This window comes from Felis catus, chromosome D1 (assembly GCF_018350175.1).
Source record: "Felis catus isolate Fca126 chromosome D1, F.catus_Fca126_mat1.0, whole genome shotgun sequence".
Taxonomy (NCBI): domain Eukaryota; kingdom Metazoa; phylum Chordata; class Mammalia; order Carnivora; family Felidae; genus Felis; species Felis catus.
In genome coordinates this window covers 109833874-109853614 of record NC_058377.1, presented here as the reverse complement: position 1 = coordinate 109853614, position 19741 = coordinate 109833874, and the positions used below count along the sequence as shown (strand labels likewise).

Here is a 19741-nt window from a genome sequence, read left to right as displayed (position 1 = left end):
TTCCAGGGTTCAAATCAGGTTTATGGTTGAGCCTCTCACTATATATGAGCTGCTTAATTAACAGAAGTCGTTGCACAGGACTGTAGGAGGATTAAGTGAAATAAAAAATAGCTAGTTACATGCTCAAAAAATATTAGCAATTATGGTTTTGAACATGAATCAACATTGGACTGAGAAACCAACTATCTTTTCCAAAAAGAATGGTCTATGTGGCTAGAGACAAATCATACTTCATATGCCTCTTCTCAAATAGCATTAAACATCAAATAAGATTTTCTTATCATCCCAAGTACTATGCTTCTAATAAGCTTTCTAAGTCCATCCCTTTCAGAAGCTCTCTTCTGATTCCACCATCTCTAAATCTCCTCACACCAAATATCTAATCCTAGGGATAAAATTTTATGAAATCCAACAACTTCATTCTCTCCACCCGTCACTGCCAGCAATTTAACATGGTCATTTCTAGAAGGTGTAATTTGGGAGAAGCCTCTGCTCTAAACAACAGAGTGGGTTCTGTTCTTGATTTCTGGGTACAGAGAGCTTGAAGGGATGCTCAAATGTGAACAGAAGAAAAGAGTAGCAATGTGCTTAAGAATAAGTTTCTGGATATCAAGACAGTCAAGACTAGAGCAGAAGGCTGTAAGTAGACTTGGAGAGAAGAGGAATGATCAACAAAAATAAAAGGCTTAAGCAACATTCATACATCTTTGCCTGTGTCGCTCCAAATATCAGGGGCTTTAGCAATAATCATTATAAAAAAAAGTAATCATTATTTATACCTACTAGACAATAAGAATTAAGTCATCCTAATCTGAGGGGCACCTGGATGGCTCAGTCCATTAAGCGTCCAACTTCGGCTCGGGTCATTATCTCATGGTTCATGAGTTTGAGCCCCACATCAGGCTCTGTGCTAACAGCTCGGAGCCTGGAGCTTATTTCAGATTCTGTGTCTCCTGCTCTCTCTGCCCCTGTCCCGCGTGCGCGTTCTCTCTCTGTCTCAAAAATAAACATTAAACATTTTTTTTAAAAATCACCCCAATATGAATTATTTGGCATCTATTATTATAATTTTCTTGTATTGTTGGACTGTAATGAGAGAAACCCAGGTGAGAAATATGATAATTATGTCTGAACTTCATACTGCCAAGAGGAATGGAATTAACCAATGAAATCGATATTATTTAATAATTATAATTCATCCTTCATTAGACTTCTTAGGAAGCCTGTTCGGCAGTGGAGGAAAGTTCCTAAGACAGAGTAAACAATCAGGAGAAGGAGCTGAAAAGCTCTTTTCCCACCACCACCCTAATGGGAATTCCGAGCCTGTGTGTCCCATGGTCTTTGTACTAGGACTTACACGTCTTGAGTGCTTACTGAAGGCTGAGTACTAAGACACAACAGAAAGAAATAGAAGAGGGCTGCTATTTTCAAGAAGCTCACAATTTGGGAAACAAAACTCAGTTAATTAAGAAAAGTCTAGAGGCAAAGGGAAGAGCAGAGTGAGAATGAGAAGTTTAGTCAATCCAGCTTCACACAGGTGAGTGTGGCTAAGAAATAATTCAGCTACTGGACTTCAAGCTGTAATCATCAAGACAGTATGGTACTCGCACAAGGACACTCAGATCCATGGAACAGAATAGAGAACCCAGAAATGGACCCACAAACGTATGGCCAACTAACCTTTGACAAAGCAGGAAAGAATGTCCAATGGAATAAAGGCAGTCTCTTCAGCAAGTGGTGCTGGGAAAACTGGACAGCGACATGCAGAAGAATGAATCTGGACCACTTTCTTACACCAGACACAAAAATAAACTCGAAATGAATAAAAGACCTAAATGTAAGACAGGAAGCCATCAAAACCCCTGAGGAGAAAGCAGGCAAAAACCTCTCTGATCTTGGACACAGCAACTTCTTACTCCACATGTCTCCAGAGGCAAGGGAAACAAAAGCAAAAATGAACTACTGGGACCTCATCAAAATAAAAAGCTTCTGCACAGCGAAGGAAACAATCAGCGAAACTAAAAGGCAACCGACGGAATGGGACAAGGTATTTGCAAATGACAGATGAAGGGTTAGTATCCAAAATCTATACAAAACTTATCAAACTCAACACCCAAAAAACAGATAATCCAGTGAAGAAATGGGCAAAAGACATGAATAGACACTTCTCCAAAGAAGACATCCAGATGGCCAACTGACATATGAAAAAATGCTCAACATTACTCATTATCAGGGAAATACAAATCAAAACCACAATGAGATACTACCTCACACCTGTCAGAATGGCTAACATTAACACCTCAGGCAACAACAGATGTTGGCAAGGATGTGGAGAGAGAGGATCTATTTTGACTGCTGGTGGGAATGTAAACTGGTGCAGCCACTCTGGAAAACAGTATGAAGGTTCCTCAAAAAATTAAAAATAGAACTACCATATGACCCAGCAATTGCACTATTAGGTATTTATCCAAAGGATACAGGTGTGCTGTTTCGAAGGGGCACGTGTACCCCAATGTTTATAGCAGCACTACTGACAATAGCCAAAGTATGGAAAGAGCCCAAATGTCCATAGATGGATGAATGGATAAAGATGTGGTATATACACATACAATGGAGTATTACTTGGCAATCAAAAAGAATGAAATCTTGCCATTTGCAACTATGTGGCTGGAACCAGAGGGTATTATGCTAAGCGAAATTAGTCAGAGAAAGACAAACATCATATGACTTCACTCTTATGAGGACTTCAAGACACAGAACAGATGAACACAAGGGAAGGGAAGCAAAAATAACATAAAAACAGGGAGGGGGACAAAACAGAAGAGACTCTTAAACATGGAGAACAGAGGGTTACTGGAGGGGTTGTGGGAGGGGAGATGGGCTAAATGGGTAAGGGGTATTAAGGAATGTACTCCTGAAATCATTGTTGCGCTATATACTAACCTGGATATAAATTAAAAAATAAAATTAACATTAAAAAAAGATATATAATGGTATAATAAAAATACTAAAATAAATTATTTCCTTTTTTTAAAAAAAGAAAGAAAGACTACAGCTAAGGGGTGCCAGGGTGGCTAGGTCAGTTGAGCATCTGACTTCAGGTCATGATCTCCTGGTTTATGGGTTCAACGCCCGTGTCAGGCTTTGTGCTGATAGCTCGGAGCCTGGAGCCTGCTTCTGTGTGTCTTTCTACTCCCCCCGTTTGCCCTCTGTCTCTTTCTCTGTCCCTCAAAAGTAAAAATAAACATTAAAAAAAATTTTAAGGGGTGCGTGTGTGGCTCAGTCAGTTAAGTATCCGACTTCGGCTCGGGTCATGATCTCGCAGTATGTGAGGTCGAGCCTCGCGTTGGGCTCTGTGCTGACAGCTCAGAGCCTGGAGGCTGCTTTGGATTCTGTGTCTCCCTCTCTCTCTGCCTCTCCCCCACTTGTGCTCTGTCTCCCTCCCTCTCTCCCTCAAAAATAAATAAAATGTAAAAAAAAAAAAAAAACCTACAGCTAAATATCAATGTGGCTAGATGTTACTACATATTCAATAATAATAATAATAATAGATAACATATGAATGCTTCCTATGTCCTAAGCATTTATTTTCAAGGCCATTTTTCTAGCTCATTTAATCCTCACAACAGCCTTATGAAGAAAGATAATAAAATGTCAATTTTAGTTATAAAGAAAGTTAAGAATCAAAAAGGTTAGGTAACTTGATTTCAGTCTAGGTCCAACAGTGACAAAAAGGCCTACATTCTAGTCAAACTCACAGAAGCAGAAAGTAAAATGGTGGCTACCAGGGGCTGGGGGAAGAGGGAAAAGAGGGAGTTGCTGCTCAATGTGTATAAAGTTTCAATTACACAAGATGAAAAATCTCTAGATCTATTGTACAACACTGTGTTTACAGTGAACACTGTATACTTAAAAACAAGAGTACAGATCTTACATATACACACACATACACATATGTATATATGTGTGTGTATGTGTGTGTGTATTTTTAAACCACACACATACAAAGTGTGACCTCCCCCACCTCCAGGTCTACATTAAAAAAAATTTTTTTTCCTAATGTTTATTTTTGAAGGCGAGAGAGACAGAGTGTGAGCAGGGAAGAGGCAGACAGAGAGGGAGACACAGAATCTGAAGCAGGCTCCAGGCTCTGAGCTGTTAGCACAGAGCCCAATATGGAGTTTGAACTCATGAGCCATGAGATCATGACCTGAGCCAAAGTGGGATGCCCAACCTACTGAGCCACCCAGACACTGCCCCCCCAAGTCTACATTCTTAACCCTCAAACTTCTTGGTCTCAGGAACCCCTTACATTCTTAAAAATTAGAGGACCTCAAACAGCTTTTGTTTATATGGGATATTTATGTCAATACTTACTGATCACAATTAAAACTGAGAAATTATCTTTTTTTAACTTTCATTTATTTTTTAATGTTATTTGTTTTGAGAAAGAGAGAAAGAGAGCAAGCAAAGGAGGGCAGAGAGAGGGAGAGAGAGAATCCCAAGCAGGCTCTGATCTCAGGGCTTGACCTCACAAATCATGAGATCATGACTTGAGCTTCAATCAGTGCTTAACAGACTGAGCCATCCAGGTGCCCCAGGAATTCTCTAAATATATAAAACTGCAAAACAAGACAACAAACTGTACTTACGTTTCCACATAGGCTGAAGGAAAACTTTAGGATTTCAAAGTAATGATTCACTAGACCACAATGAGGTTATAGAGATTACAGCAGGCAGGTATAATCAAAAGTAAAAGGACAATATGAGTACTGAAAATGGAGTTTAATATCTGAAAAAAGGCACATTTATATCCTACTACTTTAGGAAATTATAGAAAATACAAGAATAGACAAATATACCTGTCATTAGCCCTGCATGTAATGCCATCACACATCATGTAGCTCTGGAAAACCTCCACTTATTAGAGAATGAGAAAGAAAAAAAAATAAGTAACATCTTAACATTACTATGAAAATAGTCTGGACTTTGCAGACCCCTATAAAAGAATCCTGACTATATACCACACTTTGCGAACCACTGTTCCACACCAATCATCTTTATTTATTAAAAAAAATTTTTTTGGGGGGGCGCCTGGGTGGTGCAGTCGGTTAAGCGTCCGACTTCAGCCAGGTCACGATCTCGCGGTCCGTGAGTTCAAGCCCCGCGTCAGGCTCTGGGCTGATGGCTCAGAGCCTGGAGCCTGTTTCCGATTCTGTGTCTCCCTCTCTCTCTGCCCCTCCCCCGTTCATGCTCTGTTCTCTCTGTCCCAAAAATAAACAAACGTTGAAAAAAAAATTTTTTAATAAAAAAAAAAATTTTTTTTTAATGTTTATTTATTTTTGAGACAGAGACAGAGTGCGAGTGGATCAGGGGCAGAGAAGAGGGAGACACAGAATCCGAAGCAGGCTCCAGGCTCTGAGCTGGCAGCGCAGAGCATGACGCGGGGCTTGAACTCACGAGCTCTGAGATCATGACCTGAGCTGAGGTCGGACACTCAACTGACTGAGCCACCCAGGCGCCCCCACACCAATCATCTTAAACCGTGAGTTATAAAAATCGATTTAAGTCATATATGCATTTTTGAAAAATGAAATGACAGAATGAAATGGAAAAGATCAGAAAACGTAGTACACTTCCACTTCCTGAAACTTCTATTAGTTACATATATCTAGTATGCAAAGTACTAGGTGGTAACAGAATATATTTCCTACTGCAGGTCAAAAACTGAAAACACTGTACAACAACATAATTTCCAATTCTGCCAAAGCAAAAGCCATACAAATAACCTACAATCTGTAGACTAAAAACTGAGAATTTATGATAAGTTACACATTCTCCAACATGAAGGCAATTAAAGGTTTCAGATGGATAAAACTTCTATAGACTGAAGAAAGTCACAGTTCACCTTACCACATCATGCTACAGCCATCGCTAAAGCCTTTCCTACTACCTTCTCCTCCACAGCCAATTCAGGGAAAAAGGAAGGCAAGACAGGTTATCCAAACTCCATCAGCCACAAATAAAGGTGCTCTTGAGCTCTTGCCCTTATACTTCCTTCACAGCAAACTGGCCAAAAATCACTTTCCAAAAATCACTGGCATTATGGTTACTGCTCTTATCCTGACTCTATAGGATTTCTTGGGTCAAAACTACAGCATTCAGACAATGGTTCAAGTTGCAGATCTCTCTTGGTATCCTGACAAAGGCAGGCCTGCATCTGGTGCACTGCAACAAATGGAAACAGCACATAGTGAAAGGCAGAGCCAGTCTACCAACAGCTGAAGCTCCACCCACAGCCTGGGAACAATCCAGGACACCCAGAGGTCTCAATGGTTTCCCTGAGAAACTACAAAGACAAACTCTACTGAAGGCAGTGGGTGAGATATAAAATCACTGCCTCTTCCTCTTTACCAGAAATATACTATAGAATTTTGTTTCAGAAAGTTTCTCTCCCAACTAGTCCAAACAGACCAATAGGAAGCTTGATGGAAATTATAATGGCACATACTTTTTAAAAATTGTGGTAACATGTATAAAACATAAGATTTATCTTTTTAACTATTTTTGAGCATGTAGTTCAATGGCATTAAGTCCATTCATATTGTTAGGTAACCATCACACTATCTCCAGAACTTTTGCATCATCTCATACTGAAACTCTGTACTTACTGGCATATACTTTTGCAATGATATAATTTTCTGTTATCAACATACCCTAAGATGCAAATGCATCCCTCTCCAAGGATAGACCCAATCCCACTACTGTCTTGAAACCTAGAGGGGAAAAAGGCAAATTCTGTGAGAGTAGAAATCTTTCTTTTTACTGTTGTCTCTTCAGAACCTAGTACATGCCTGACAAATATAGATTCAAATATTCATTTGTTATATGGTTAAAGTATGACCACACAAATTACTTACTAATTGCAAAGGGAAAAATATACCTTTATAATGGAAAGATCGGTTAGTTACCACCTTAACCAATCTTTTTTTTTTCTTCAAATTTTTATTTAAAGTCTGGTTAGTTAACATATAGTGTAATAGTGGTTTCAAGAGTAGAAAGGAGATTTTTTTAAAGCAATCTCTACACCCAAGGTGGGGTTCCAATTCATGACCACAAAATCAAGAGTCGCATACTCTACCAATTGAGCCACCCAAGCACCCTACCTTAATCAATCTTAACCACCACTACCAGTGGGACACTCTAATACTGGGTACCTCCCGACTTGATACTATTTGAAGTGTTCTGTCACCTAGGAAGCATTCTTGCCAAAATGTTTAATGTGAATCTAATCCTCTAGACCCAAGTTCCAGTTTACAAGGAATCCATTTTAGGAAAACAAACTATACAATGAAGAAACAAATTCATTTACATTTTTTTTCCATGTTTATGGAGACAGTGCGAGTGGGGGAAGGGCAGAGAAAGAGGGAGAGAGAGAATCCCAAGCAGATTCCGAGAGGAAACCAGAGATCATGACCTGAGCTGAAACCAAGAGTCGGATGCTTAACCAACTGAGACACCCAGGAGCCCCCAGACAAATTCATTTTAAATGATAATGTCACTCATACAAGCATAGTCAACCGATCTTTGACAAAGGGCCAAAGACAATTTAACATTTCAATGTGGAAAAAAAATCTTTTCAGAAACTTTTCCTGGAACAACTAGATATACATATCCTTCCCCCAAATACAAATACTGACCTTATACAACATTACACAAAAACTCAAAATGGATCAGAGACTAAAAGGTAAAACACACAACTATAAAACTTCTAGAAGATAAAGCTTAGGTACATCGGACTTGGCAACAAGTTTCTAGCTACAACAACAAAACCACAATCCCAAGGCACCTGGGTGGATCAGTTTGGTTAAGCGCCCAACTTCAGCTCAGGTCATGATCTCACAGCTCGTGGGTTCGAGCCCCACATCGGGCTCTGTGCTGACAGCTCAGAGCCTAGAGTCTGTTTTAGATTCTGTGTCTCCGCCCTTCTCTCTCTGTCCCTCCCCTGCTTGCTCTCTGTCTCTCTCTCTCAAAAATAATAAACATTAAAAAAAATAATAATAAAATAACTGCTCTGCATGAGACACGGTTAAGAGAATGAAATGATAAGCCACAACCAGAAAAAAAAATCTGCAAAAGGAAGTGAAAACTCATGTCCACACAAAAACCTGCACACAAATGTTTATAGCAGTTTTACTTATAATTGACACAATGTGGAAGCAACCAAGATGTTCTTCAGTAAGTAAATGGATAAACAAGCTGTGATACATCCAAATAATGGAATACTATTCAGCACTAAAAAGAAATGAGCTACTATGTCATGAAAAGGCACGGAAGAAACTTAAAATGCATATTACTAAGTGAAAGAAGCCAATCTGAGAAAGCTATCTACATACCATATGATTCCATCTATATGACATTTTTGGAAAAGGCAAAACTATAAACAGTAAAAGGGTAAGTGGTTGCCAGAGGATATGGAGAGGAAGGGATAAGTAGGCAGGGCACAGATTTTCAAGAATCAGAATGAAAACTATTCTGTGTAATACTGTAATGGTGGATACATATCATTATACATCTGCCAAAATCCATACAGTGTATAACACCCAAAGTGAACCCTAATGTAAACTATAGGCTTTGGGACTAATGTCATTGTAGGTTCATTAAGTGTTAATAAATATAACACTTGATGTGTGTGATTCTGATAGAGGAAGAAGCTATGTGCACATAGCAGGGCAGGAGGTATAGGAGAACTCTGTACCTTCCACTTAATTTTACTACGAATCTAAAACAGCTCTAAAAAATAGCCTGTTTTTAAAAAATGTATGTCCATAAAAAACCTGCAAACATTTATAGGAGTTTTATTCATAACTGCCAAAACTTGGAAGCAACCAAGATGTCCTTCGGTATGTAAATGGATAAACAAACTGTGGTGGTACAGCTATACAATGAAATATTATTCAGCAATAAAAAGAAATGAATTCTCAAGACACAGAAACATGGAGCAACCTTAAATGCATATTACTAAGTGAAAGAGGCCAGCCTGGAAAGGCTACATACTGTATTTGGATTCCAGCTATATGACATGCTAGAAAGGCAAAACTACAGAGAGAATAAAAATATCTGTAGCTGCTGGTGTGAGGGGGAGAGGAAAACAGAGAAAGGAAGGGATAAATAAATGGAGCATAATAGAATTTTAGGGCAGTGAAACTATCCTGTATGATACTTTTATGGCAAATACATAACCATATACATTTGTCAAAACCCAAAGAATTATAGGGGCGCCTGGGTGGCGTAGTCGGTTAAGCGTCCGACTTCAGCCAGGTCACGATCTCGCGGTCCGTGAGTTTGAGCCCCGCGTCAGGCTCTGGGCTGATGGCTCAGAGCCTGGAGCCTGTTTCTGATTCTGTGTCTCCCTCTCTGTCTGCCCCTCGCCCGTTCATGCTCTGTCTCTCTCTGTCCCAAAAATAAATAAACGTTGAAAAAAAAAAAATTAAAAAAAAAAAAAAAACCCAAAGAATTATAAACACAAAGAGCGAACTCTAATGTAAACTATGGGCTTTGGGTGATAATACCGTGTCAATGTAGGTTCATCATAACAAATGTACCACATTAATGCAAGATGTTAACAGGAGAAACTGGGGGGCAGAGAAGGGGTATGTGGGAATTCTACTTCCTGCTCAATTTTTCTGCAATCTAAAACTGCTTCAAAAATAAAGCCTTATTAGGGGCGCCTGGATGGCTCAGTTGGTTTAGCATCTGACTCTTGGTATGGGTGCAGGTTGTGACCTCGCAGTTGTGAGATTGAGCCCTGGGGCTCAGCATGAAGCCTGCTTGGGATTCTCTCTCTCCCTCTCTCTGTCTCTCCCCTGCTTGCTCTTTCTCTCAAAATAAATAAATAAATGTTAAAAAAATAAAGTCTTATTAAACACACACACACACAGGGTGGCTGGGTGGCTCAGTCAGTTGGGCATCTGACTCTTGATCGCAGCTCAGATCATGATCTTATGGTTTGTGGGATTGATCCCCGAGTCGGGCTCTGTGCTGACAACATGTGGAACTTGCTTGGGATTCTCTCCCTCTTTCTGCCCCTCCCCCACGTGCTCTCTTTCTAAACAAATAAACAAACTTAAAAATAATCAATGTCACAAAAACAAAAAGATAGATAGACTGTTCAGAGTCATCAAACTTTTACTATAAAGGGCCAGAGAGAAAATATTTTAAGCTTTGTGGGACATATGGTCTCTATCACAACTACTCAACTCTGCCACTGAAGCATGAAAGCAGCCATAGACAACACACAAATGAATAAGCATGGCTTATTTATGGACAATGAAATTTGAATTTCATATAGTTTTCATATGTCATGATATACTATTCTTTTGATTTTTTTTCCAACCATTTAAAAATGTTAAACCAAAGAACTAAAAACAAGTTATCTAAACAAATACTTATACACAGATGCCCATGGCAGCACTATTCAAAATAGCCAAAAGGTAGAAACAATGCCAAAGTCCATCAACAGATGAATGGATAAACAAAAAGTGATATACCTTTATCAAAGTGGATTATTATTCAGTCATAAAAAAGAATGAAATACTGATACACACTACAATGTGAACAAACCTTAAAAACATGCTAAGTGGAAGAAGCGAAACATAAAAGGTCACATGTTATGATTCCATCTCTATGAGACATCCAAAATAGGTTAATCCAGAGACAGAAAGGCAACTAGTACTTAGCAGAAGCTGCAGGGAAAGAAAATGGGGAGACCGCTTAATGGTAAAAGGTTTCTTTTTTGGGTGCTTAAAATGTCTTGGAACTAGAAAGACATGATGGTTACACAACATATTGAATATACCAAATGCCAATGAATAGTGCACATTAAAATGGTTGATGGTTACTTTTATGTTAGGTGAACTTTACCGTAAGTTTTTTTTCAATGATACAGAAAAAAATGTAAAAGCTATTTTTGTCTAGTAAACTGTACAAAAACAGGTGGCTAGTAAAACTTGGCACATGGATTGTCAGGTGCTGACCTCTACTCTAGGTGAAAAGAGACTAAAGAGTCATAACTAAACGCAATGCATAAACCTGGACTAAATCCAGAATTGAAAAAAGTCAGAAAAAAGGCTATGCAGAACATTTGGGGAAAAGTTAACACTGGATACCGTGGAATTACTGTAATTTTCTTTAAGTAAGACAATATATTAATGGTAAGGTCATTTCTTATTCCTAGGAGAGGTGTGCTGAAATATTTAGGGATAACATCATGATATGCAAATTACTTTCAAATAATTCCACTCCAAAAAATACATGTAGAACTAAAGAAACGTGGCGATTTTTTTTAAACAATTGGGGACTCTGAAGGATATATAAATGTTCATTGTATTTCTCTTTTAACTTTCCTATATTAGAACTTTTTCAAAATAAAAATGTTTGGGGGAAAGTGTATTTTATGAATATAGAAAACTGGCTTGAGACTGCCTAATATGAAGTCTGACAATATGTTAAGATTAATGTTCCATGTTCCTCGGGAATAGGGCTTATTACAAGCTGGGCTGAGGACTATACCTGGTTCCAGGATTCTTTTCTGGGACCGAAAAGCATCACTCTTCCAAGGACAGGCTTAATCAGGTAGGAAGACTGGTAGGACCCGGGCCTTCTGATGGGTATAAGGCCCATGGGTATAAGATGCACCATGATCACTAGAATAGGAATTCCTGGAAAATAACACATACGTGCATGCACATAACACAAAACACACACAATTTGGCACTGTAAGCCTATATTCCCACTGATTTAGATAAAACTAAATTTAAATTCTCCTCCTAGGCAGAGGCATGGTTTAAATGAACAATGAGTATTAATAAGGGCACTTGTGATGACTACCGGGTGTTGTTGTATGTAAGTGTTGAATCACTAACTTCTACTCTGAAAACCAGTATTACACTGTATGTTTGGTGTTATTTATTTTAGAAAGAGAGCACCCTGGGGGAGGTGGGGAGAGGGGCAGAGGGAGAGAATCTTAAGCAGGCTCCATGTTCAGTGCAGAGTCTGACGCGGGTCTCAATCCCATGACCCTGAGATCATGACCTGAGCCAAAATCAAGAGTCAGATAGAGTTGGACACTCAACCAACTAAGCCACCCAGGCACCCCTACACTGTATGTTAACTACTAACTGGAATTTAAATAAAAACTTGAAAAAAAAAAAATTTCCCCCAAAGGGGAAAAATATCTGACTATACAAGTTAAATGACCCCTGAAGCATTTTTATGGAACTAAAATCACATAACATCTCTAGAACCACCCACATGAAATTTTACAGCAAGAAAAAAATTACTTATCCCTAACACAGGTTGTTGTAGACCAGCAGAGCCCAAAAGAAACATAATGTCAGCTACATGTACAATTTTTTCTAGTAGCTGTATTTTTTAAAGGTGATATTAATTTTTAATGTTTTTTTAATGCTTTATTTATTTTTGAGAGAGAGACAGAGACAGAGTATGAGCAGGGGAGGGGCAGAAAGAGAGGGGACAGAATCGGAAGCAGGCTCCAGGCACTGAGCTATCAGCACAGAGCCCAAAGCGGGGCTCAAACTCACAAACTGTGAGGTCATGACCTGAGCCGAAGTTGGATGCTTAACCGACTGAGACACCCAGGCAGCCCAAAGGTGATATTAATTTTAATGTTTTATTTAAATCATTAAATCTATTCATATGTAATACATAATAGCATTTCAATATGTTATCATTATGAAAAAATTACGGGGATAATTTACATTCTTTTCCCATACTAAGTCTTCAAAATTCAGTGTGTATTTTATACTCTCGTCTCAATTTAGATGAGTCACATTTCATATGCTCAACAGCCACATGTGACTAGTGGCTTACTACACTGGACAGGACGATCTAACTCTTGGAAAAAGCAACAAAAGCAAAGCTTAGAAAAAGAGCTACCAATAAAGTGATTAATATATGTATATGAATCTCCCAAGGCAACATAGGCTGGAAATGTTCTATATTTTCATATGATAATCAGGTAAACAACAACTATTTATCAAGGTATAACTTACAAACTAACTTCAATCCCTACTCTGGTATCCCGCATGACACCCTACAAACAAAAAAAGTTATCACATCTCTATTCTGGGCAAAAGGAACTTTACTACACCACGTCACACACATACTGGGCTGGGAGTTCTTTTCTTTGACCTTCATTGCCAGGTTCAGTCTAAGATGAGAGTGAAAGAAGAGGAGCTGAGTCTTTTGCTCCACTCTCCACCATCTCTCCCCCAAAGTGATTAGAAATAACACCACTCTAAACTGGTATTTTCCTTCGTCCACTAACCCCTCTCCACATAATTCTGTCCAACTTACCTCTCATTCTCCACAGAAGAGAGATCATGTCAAATCCATATTCTCCAACTCTTAGATCCCTGCTCCCAAATTAACTATAGCCTCTTCCTCTTGACCTTCCCTTACTTAAAAAGAAAATTCTGTCCGAACAAGTGGCTTTAGGAGAACGAGTAACATCACTTCAAGATCAATCTCCTTCCCTAAGTGGGCTGGAATCTACTTTCCAATGTGTACATACTGCTAACAAAAATGCCACAGGTCACTACAAAAATAATTTAAGTATACTTGAGGATCAGTGATATGAAAAGAATAGCTTCAATTACACTTTCCTATTATCCTCCCCCAAACGCTTTCCTTGTCCCCAAAGAAAGTGGCAACATTTTCCCATTTTTGAGAAAAGGAAAACTTTTTTACTTGTCAGACAAACAATATCTTTGACTCATAGTTGTGGAATTTAAGATAAGCTGAAAGACAGTAAATTTCATAAGTTCTGACCTATATTTATTGGCTGGAAAAGCAAATGTATATTTTTGAGCTAAATGGCTTAAGCTATGTTTATTTCTTCTGGCTTCTTCCCCTTGACTAAACCTTTCGAGGGTTATAAAGAATTCTACAATTTGGCTCAAGATCAGACACTATGTAACAAACTGTTGAATTTTGCTATCATTTTGTTACTGAGTCTATAAAAATACATATTCTAATAACCAGAAATTATAAATATTTTCAAAATTACTAAATCACTATCTTTTTAATTCTTGACCTATGAAGTAGAAACTGTGTGTAAAGAAAAAGACATGGAAGGATACATGAAGTGATAAAATAGTTACTTCTGGGGAAGGGATTGGGGCTAGAGAGTTAAGGGCCTCTTTAACCTTCTCTGTAAAACTTGGGGCCCCTGTCAGTTAAGTATGTGACTTTAGCTCAGGTCATGATCTCACCGTTTGTGAGTTCGAGCCCTGCATCAGGTTCTGTGCTGACCGCTCAGATCCTGGAGCCTGCTTAGGATTCTGTGTCTCCCTCTCTCTGTGCCCCTCCCCCGCTCGAGCATGCGCACACGCACACTCCCTCTTTCTCAAAAATAAACATTAAAAAAAAACCTTATCTGTAAAACTTTAATTTTATGCAATAATGCATTCATATTTTATTTGCATAATTAAAAACCAGTCAGATTTGAAATATGTAGAACTAGTTCATTATATAACTTAGTTTTGAAAATTATAATATATGCCATTTATTAAAAGTTCATTGTTCACAAAGCAGTCTACAGTCGTTATCCCATTAAATCCTCAAACAACCGTAAAAAGGTATCATTATTGCCCCCCCACCCCCATTTAGAAATGAGTAAACTGAGACTCAGAGAGGTTAAGAAGTATCTTGTTTAAGGTCACACAAATGTTGGGACCCAGAAGGAACTCCAAAACGACACTAAAGCATACCATAGGGAACTTAACACACTGGTTATATATAGTCCTGCTAAAGGAATATTGAGTTAATTCAGGAATAAAGAGAAAACACTTTTTAGCTTTTGCCCTTAAAGAGCTCCAAAAGAAAATCTGCTTATTTACCTGTCTGCCTCAATAAAGGAAGCAGTAGAAACATCCGTATTTGATTGGCTTTTTGAAAAGCTGAATAGGGCTGTGGCATCCTGAACCTATTGAAAGTTTTAAGAGATTTAAGTAGAACTGTAGTACTGAGTTAGGTACCTACCACAGGCCCATACCTCAGCTCTTTTGGTTTATTCTAGGTGAAGTACAACAGACAATTTCAGCGGATTGCACTTTATGGCATGGATTATTTGTTTCTAATAAAGGGAAAAAAATCTATGATTTGAGTTTGCCTACCAACATACCCCATCATTTTCTTTAACGACAGTGACAGCAACAAGTACTTACACCAAGTATTATGATCTAGTAAAGACTCTACATTAATCAATCAAAATGTATGTATCAAGTCGATTTACATCACCACTATTTCAGCCAGAAGTCTTACTATAAGAATGTCTAATGTAATGGAATTACTCAGTCTCTGGGTAAGCCCTTGATCCCTGGAATTCTCTTTCCTTCTTACTTTAATAAGTTTTAGCTAGGTTCAATGACTCCTGAAATCCAGTGAAAGGCCTATCTTTTAACCTGACCTTTCCTAAGATGGCACAAGAGATATGGTTAAGCCTGGATGAAATACACACAAGGCTTATTTCTACTTTCATACACCAAATCTTTCATAATAGCATTGTTTTTAAGTTGATTACATACTGTAGACTCACATGGCAGACACTTTCATAAATTTTAGTTCTGTTTCAACTTCCATCTTGCATTGCGTTTCTGGCTGTTTTTACCTGGCTCAGGAAATCTTTACTGTTAGTGCCACAAATTAACTTTAGACCTCAGCCAGGTTATCAAGGAGTTTCAATCATTAACATGATCCCAAATAAGACCAGAAAGCTAGTACCTTTGAGAACTTTTATAAAACACTTATCCTCCAATTAAGGAATAGATAAAACCCACTAAAGTGATAGAGAAAACATGGCATTATAGTTTGTAACCAATAATAAACTGAAGAGCTTTCTATAGCAAATAAGTAAGTAAGTAAGTAAGTAAATAAATAAATAAATAAATGTAAATGGTTACTTTCCTTCCAGTTTTGGTACTGCTCATTTTGTATTTATTAGCATCAGTTCATACTACACATGCTGTTTCAAGTTCCTTTCCCAAACTCTATTCCCCATTCTATCATCTTTCCTTACAAATGATGACCTCATGACTTACTTTACAAAGAACATCAAAACTCAAAAGCTAACAATTATAGCTTTCCTCCCCCACCATGTTGGGACGACCGCACCCTCTTTGATCTTGCCCCCAACATTAAGATACCTTCTCACTGGGTCTCAGGAAATTCGGTCCGATGTCAAGACAACTAAGTTCTATATTGTGCTTTTCCGGTCTTCCTTTCTAAGATTATTATTTCTTTGGCTCTCTTCCCTCACCAGTTCAAGACTCACCGTTTCCAGAGAAGCCATTACTTAATCCTGATTCCTGAATTCCTGTCACCACAATCCACCCAGGAACCATAAGTAGAACTCTTTTTCTTTGCCACTACATCTAGACCAACCGAGCAGAGCTCAAATTCTACCTTCTCGTGAGTTTCTGCAACTGAGTGCTATATTTTGCTTACTGATAAAAATTTAAAAAGAAAGCCAGGGCACCTGGGTGGCTTAGTTGGTTGAGGGTCTGACTTTGGCTCAGGTCATGATCTTGCGGTTCGGGAGTTTGAGCCCCATGTCAGGCTCTGTGCTGACAGCTCAGACTGGAGCCTGCTTCAGATTCTGTGTCTCCATCTCTCTCTGCCCCTCCCCGACTCATGCGCTCTCTCTCAAAAATAATAAACATTAAAAAAAAATTTTTTTAGTAAGAAAAAAACTCCAAAAGTTTAGCAGGTCAAATGTGCATTTGTGTGTTAACAATTAAAATACAGTAACAGTGCCTTTGACATACTTCATAGAACACATGATTCCAAAGTAATTTAGGAATTACAAAGTTATTAAAAAAAATAAAAAGAAGTTCAATGGTGCTTTGGATCTTTTTTCCCGAGCTCATCTAATTCTTTCCTACAATAAAAAATACGTTATTTAATTGTTTAAATTTTTAATAATTTTTGGAGTGCCTGCCTGGCTCAGTTGGTGGAGCATGCAACTCTTTATCTCAGGGTTATGAATTCTAGCCCTATGTTGGGTGCAGATATTATTTAAAAATAAAATCTTTAAAAAAATTTTTTTTGGTTACCTGTAAAGATGAAAGTATATCTGAGAAAAGACAATAAATTGATGATCAGTAAAAAAAATATAAAATAAAAAATAAATAAAATAAAATAAAATAAAATAAAATAAAATAAAATAAAATAAAATAAAATAAAAATAAATGGATGATCAGTCAAATTGCTGAAGAACCTCAAGGTACCACACCACAAATTACTTTCCAATTTCAAAGGAAAAAATACATTTTTACAGGAAAGACCTGACAATCATAACTGTAACAGAGTCAAACCTAGCATCATCAGGAGTGAGGTAACCTGACATGGTGTCTCATGATATAATGCAATATATATACACAGTGGTACAGTATTTTTGCCAAAATACTTAACTTGAATTTCATCACCTAAAGCCCCACAAACAAAATAAAATATAGCTAAAATGCTCCTTTCCTCATGTTTTACCCTCAATTTAGTCACTATCAAATGGCCTCTGGGAGGATCCCCAACAACCACCATGAAAAATGGGAGTTGTAAAATACATATGGATTTGGAGCCAGAGATATCTAACTTTGAATCCTGGATCTGATGCTAATTACTAAACTTACATTAGCTCTGTACCTCAGTTTCTTCATCTATAAAATGAGAGTATAAAACACCACCAAACTTCAGAGGTTGCTACAATAATCAAATAACGTATCTAATACATGTAAAATATCTAAAATAGTGCCTGGTATATTAGAACTATTCAGTATATGTTGGTTGCCCTACCATAACACACATTTGTTCTCTATGTGTTGTGGTTAACAAAGGACTTTTATATACATCCAGTCTCATCATCTGATCCTCCCTGTAAACCATAGCTACAATTCAGTAACAAATACAATTAACATAAATCTGCCTGCAAGGAGTTAATCTAACATTAGTAAAATTTGTATTCATTCGTACATGCTCTTTACACAGGTAGTACTTGTTTTGCATACTCCCAATATGCACAAATTTCAGTTACCACAGTTTAGTTAATTAAATAACATCAGTCCCCCAACAACATACTTCAAATTTTAATTACCATGGTATATGAACTCTGAGTTGTTGCATAAAATATAAACTTTACTGCGAGTTCCTTAGTCCACAATTCACCATGTAAACAACAGATGTACATCATGATCAGTAACCAATCACATCACTTCTTTCAAAGTCTGTTAGTGATGAGTCATTGGACACGTTATTCAGTTCACACACAAACAGCAAAGTATATAGTTGTATTGCCTCCTACTCTACCAGTGATAAACCCATTTACAAAATGGACAATCAAGAGAGGGAGCTGGCCAACAAGATGAAAATGAAGCAAAGAAACGAAAAGTGATAATGCTAGAAGTAAAACCTGGAAAGAAAATAAATGGGAGTTACACACATCAGAGAAAATTAGTACAGGCAAACTTTTCAACATAAATAAGGAAAGCGATTATGACAACAAGGATAAAGATGTCCCAGAGGAAGAGTTCTTAAAGGAACTCTCAAAGATATTACATGACCCTGAAAGTACAAAGGATGGAAGCCACAACACCCAAAAGATATTTGCTCCATATTGTAAGTTATGACAAGAAGCAGGCGAGCACTATTTAAACTACTCAATACGTTTTTTTTTTTTTTAATTTTTTTTTCAACGTTTATTTATTTTTGGGACAGAGAGAGACAAAGCATGAACAGGTGAGGGGCAGAGAGAGAGGGAGACACAGAATCGGAAACAGGCTCCAGGCTCTGAGCCATCAGCCCAGAGCCCGACGCGGGGCTCGAATTCACAGACCGCGAGATCGTGACCTGGCTGAAGTCGGATGCTTAACCGACTGCGCCACCCAGGCGCCCCTCAATACGTTTTTAAACAAAGAAATAAAAACTTTTTTTTTTTTTAAAGATTTTATTTTTGGGGGCATCTGGGTGATTCAGTTAGTTAAGTGTCTGGCTTTGGCTCAGGTCATGATCTCATGGTTCATTAGTTCAAGCCCCGCATCAGGCTCTGTGCTGTCAGCTCAGAGCCTGGAGCTTGCTTCGGATTCTGTGCGTCCCTCTCTCTCTCTGCCCCTCCCCCACTCGTGCTGTCTCTCTCTCTCTCTCTCTCAAAAACAAACATTAAAAAAAAAATTTTTTTAATATTATATTTTTTAAGTAATCTCTATACCCAAAATGGGGCCCATACTCACAACTGCAAGATCAAGAGGTACACGCTCCATCGACTAAGCCAGTGAGGTACCCCCCAAAATAAAACACTTTAACATCCAATGTTTCTAATGCTTTAAATTAGTGTACCAAATAAATATTAGTTTTGCTAGTTTTTCATTTCCTCCTATATTTATAACCAATAATGAAATAGTTTTTAAATATATTTTTTCAAAATTTTTAGCATTTATTACTGAGAGACAGACAGAGAGAGATCACGAGCAGGGGAGGGGCAGAGAGAGAGACACAGAATCTGAATCTGAAGCAGGCTCCAGGCTCTGAGCTGCCAGCACAGAGCCCGATGCGGGGCTCGAACTCACAACCGGTGAGATCATGACCTGAGCTGAAGTCAGATGCTCAACCGACTGAGCCACCCAGGCGCCCCAGTTTTTAAATATTTTAACAAAAAATTAAAATGTCACTT

The 19741-nt window shown here is 38.1% G+C and overlaps 1 protein-coding gene across 8 annotated transcripts in view; it reads right to left on the bottom strand.

The window, feature by feature from the left end:
- KDM2A (lysine demethylase 2A) overlaps nucleotides 1-19741 on the bottom strand; it is a 113598-nt gene that overhangs the window by 68421 nt on the left and 25436 nt on the right. For 2 of the 8 annotated variants that reach the window (XM_045039592.1, XM_023240102.2), the window contains one exon: nucleotides 11572-11720. The exons of 4 other annotated variants lie outside the window; for them this stretch is intronic. In XM_045039592.1, the coding sequence (XP_044895527.1) occupies nucleotides 11572-11700 (129 nt within the window). In that variant the 5' untranslated portion in view covers nucleotides 11701-11720. Of the gene's footprint in view, nucleotides 1-6716; nucleotides 6750-11571; nucleotides 11721-14921; nucleotides 15008-19741 lie in introns of those variants that run through there. 2 more of the 8 variants (XM_023240103.2, XM_019812745.2) reach the window with 2 other exon arrangements.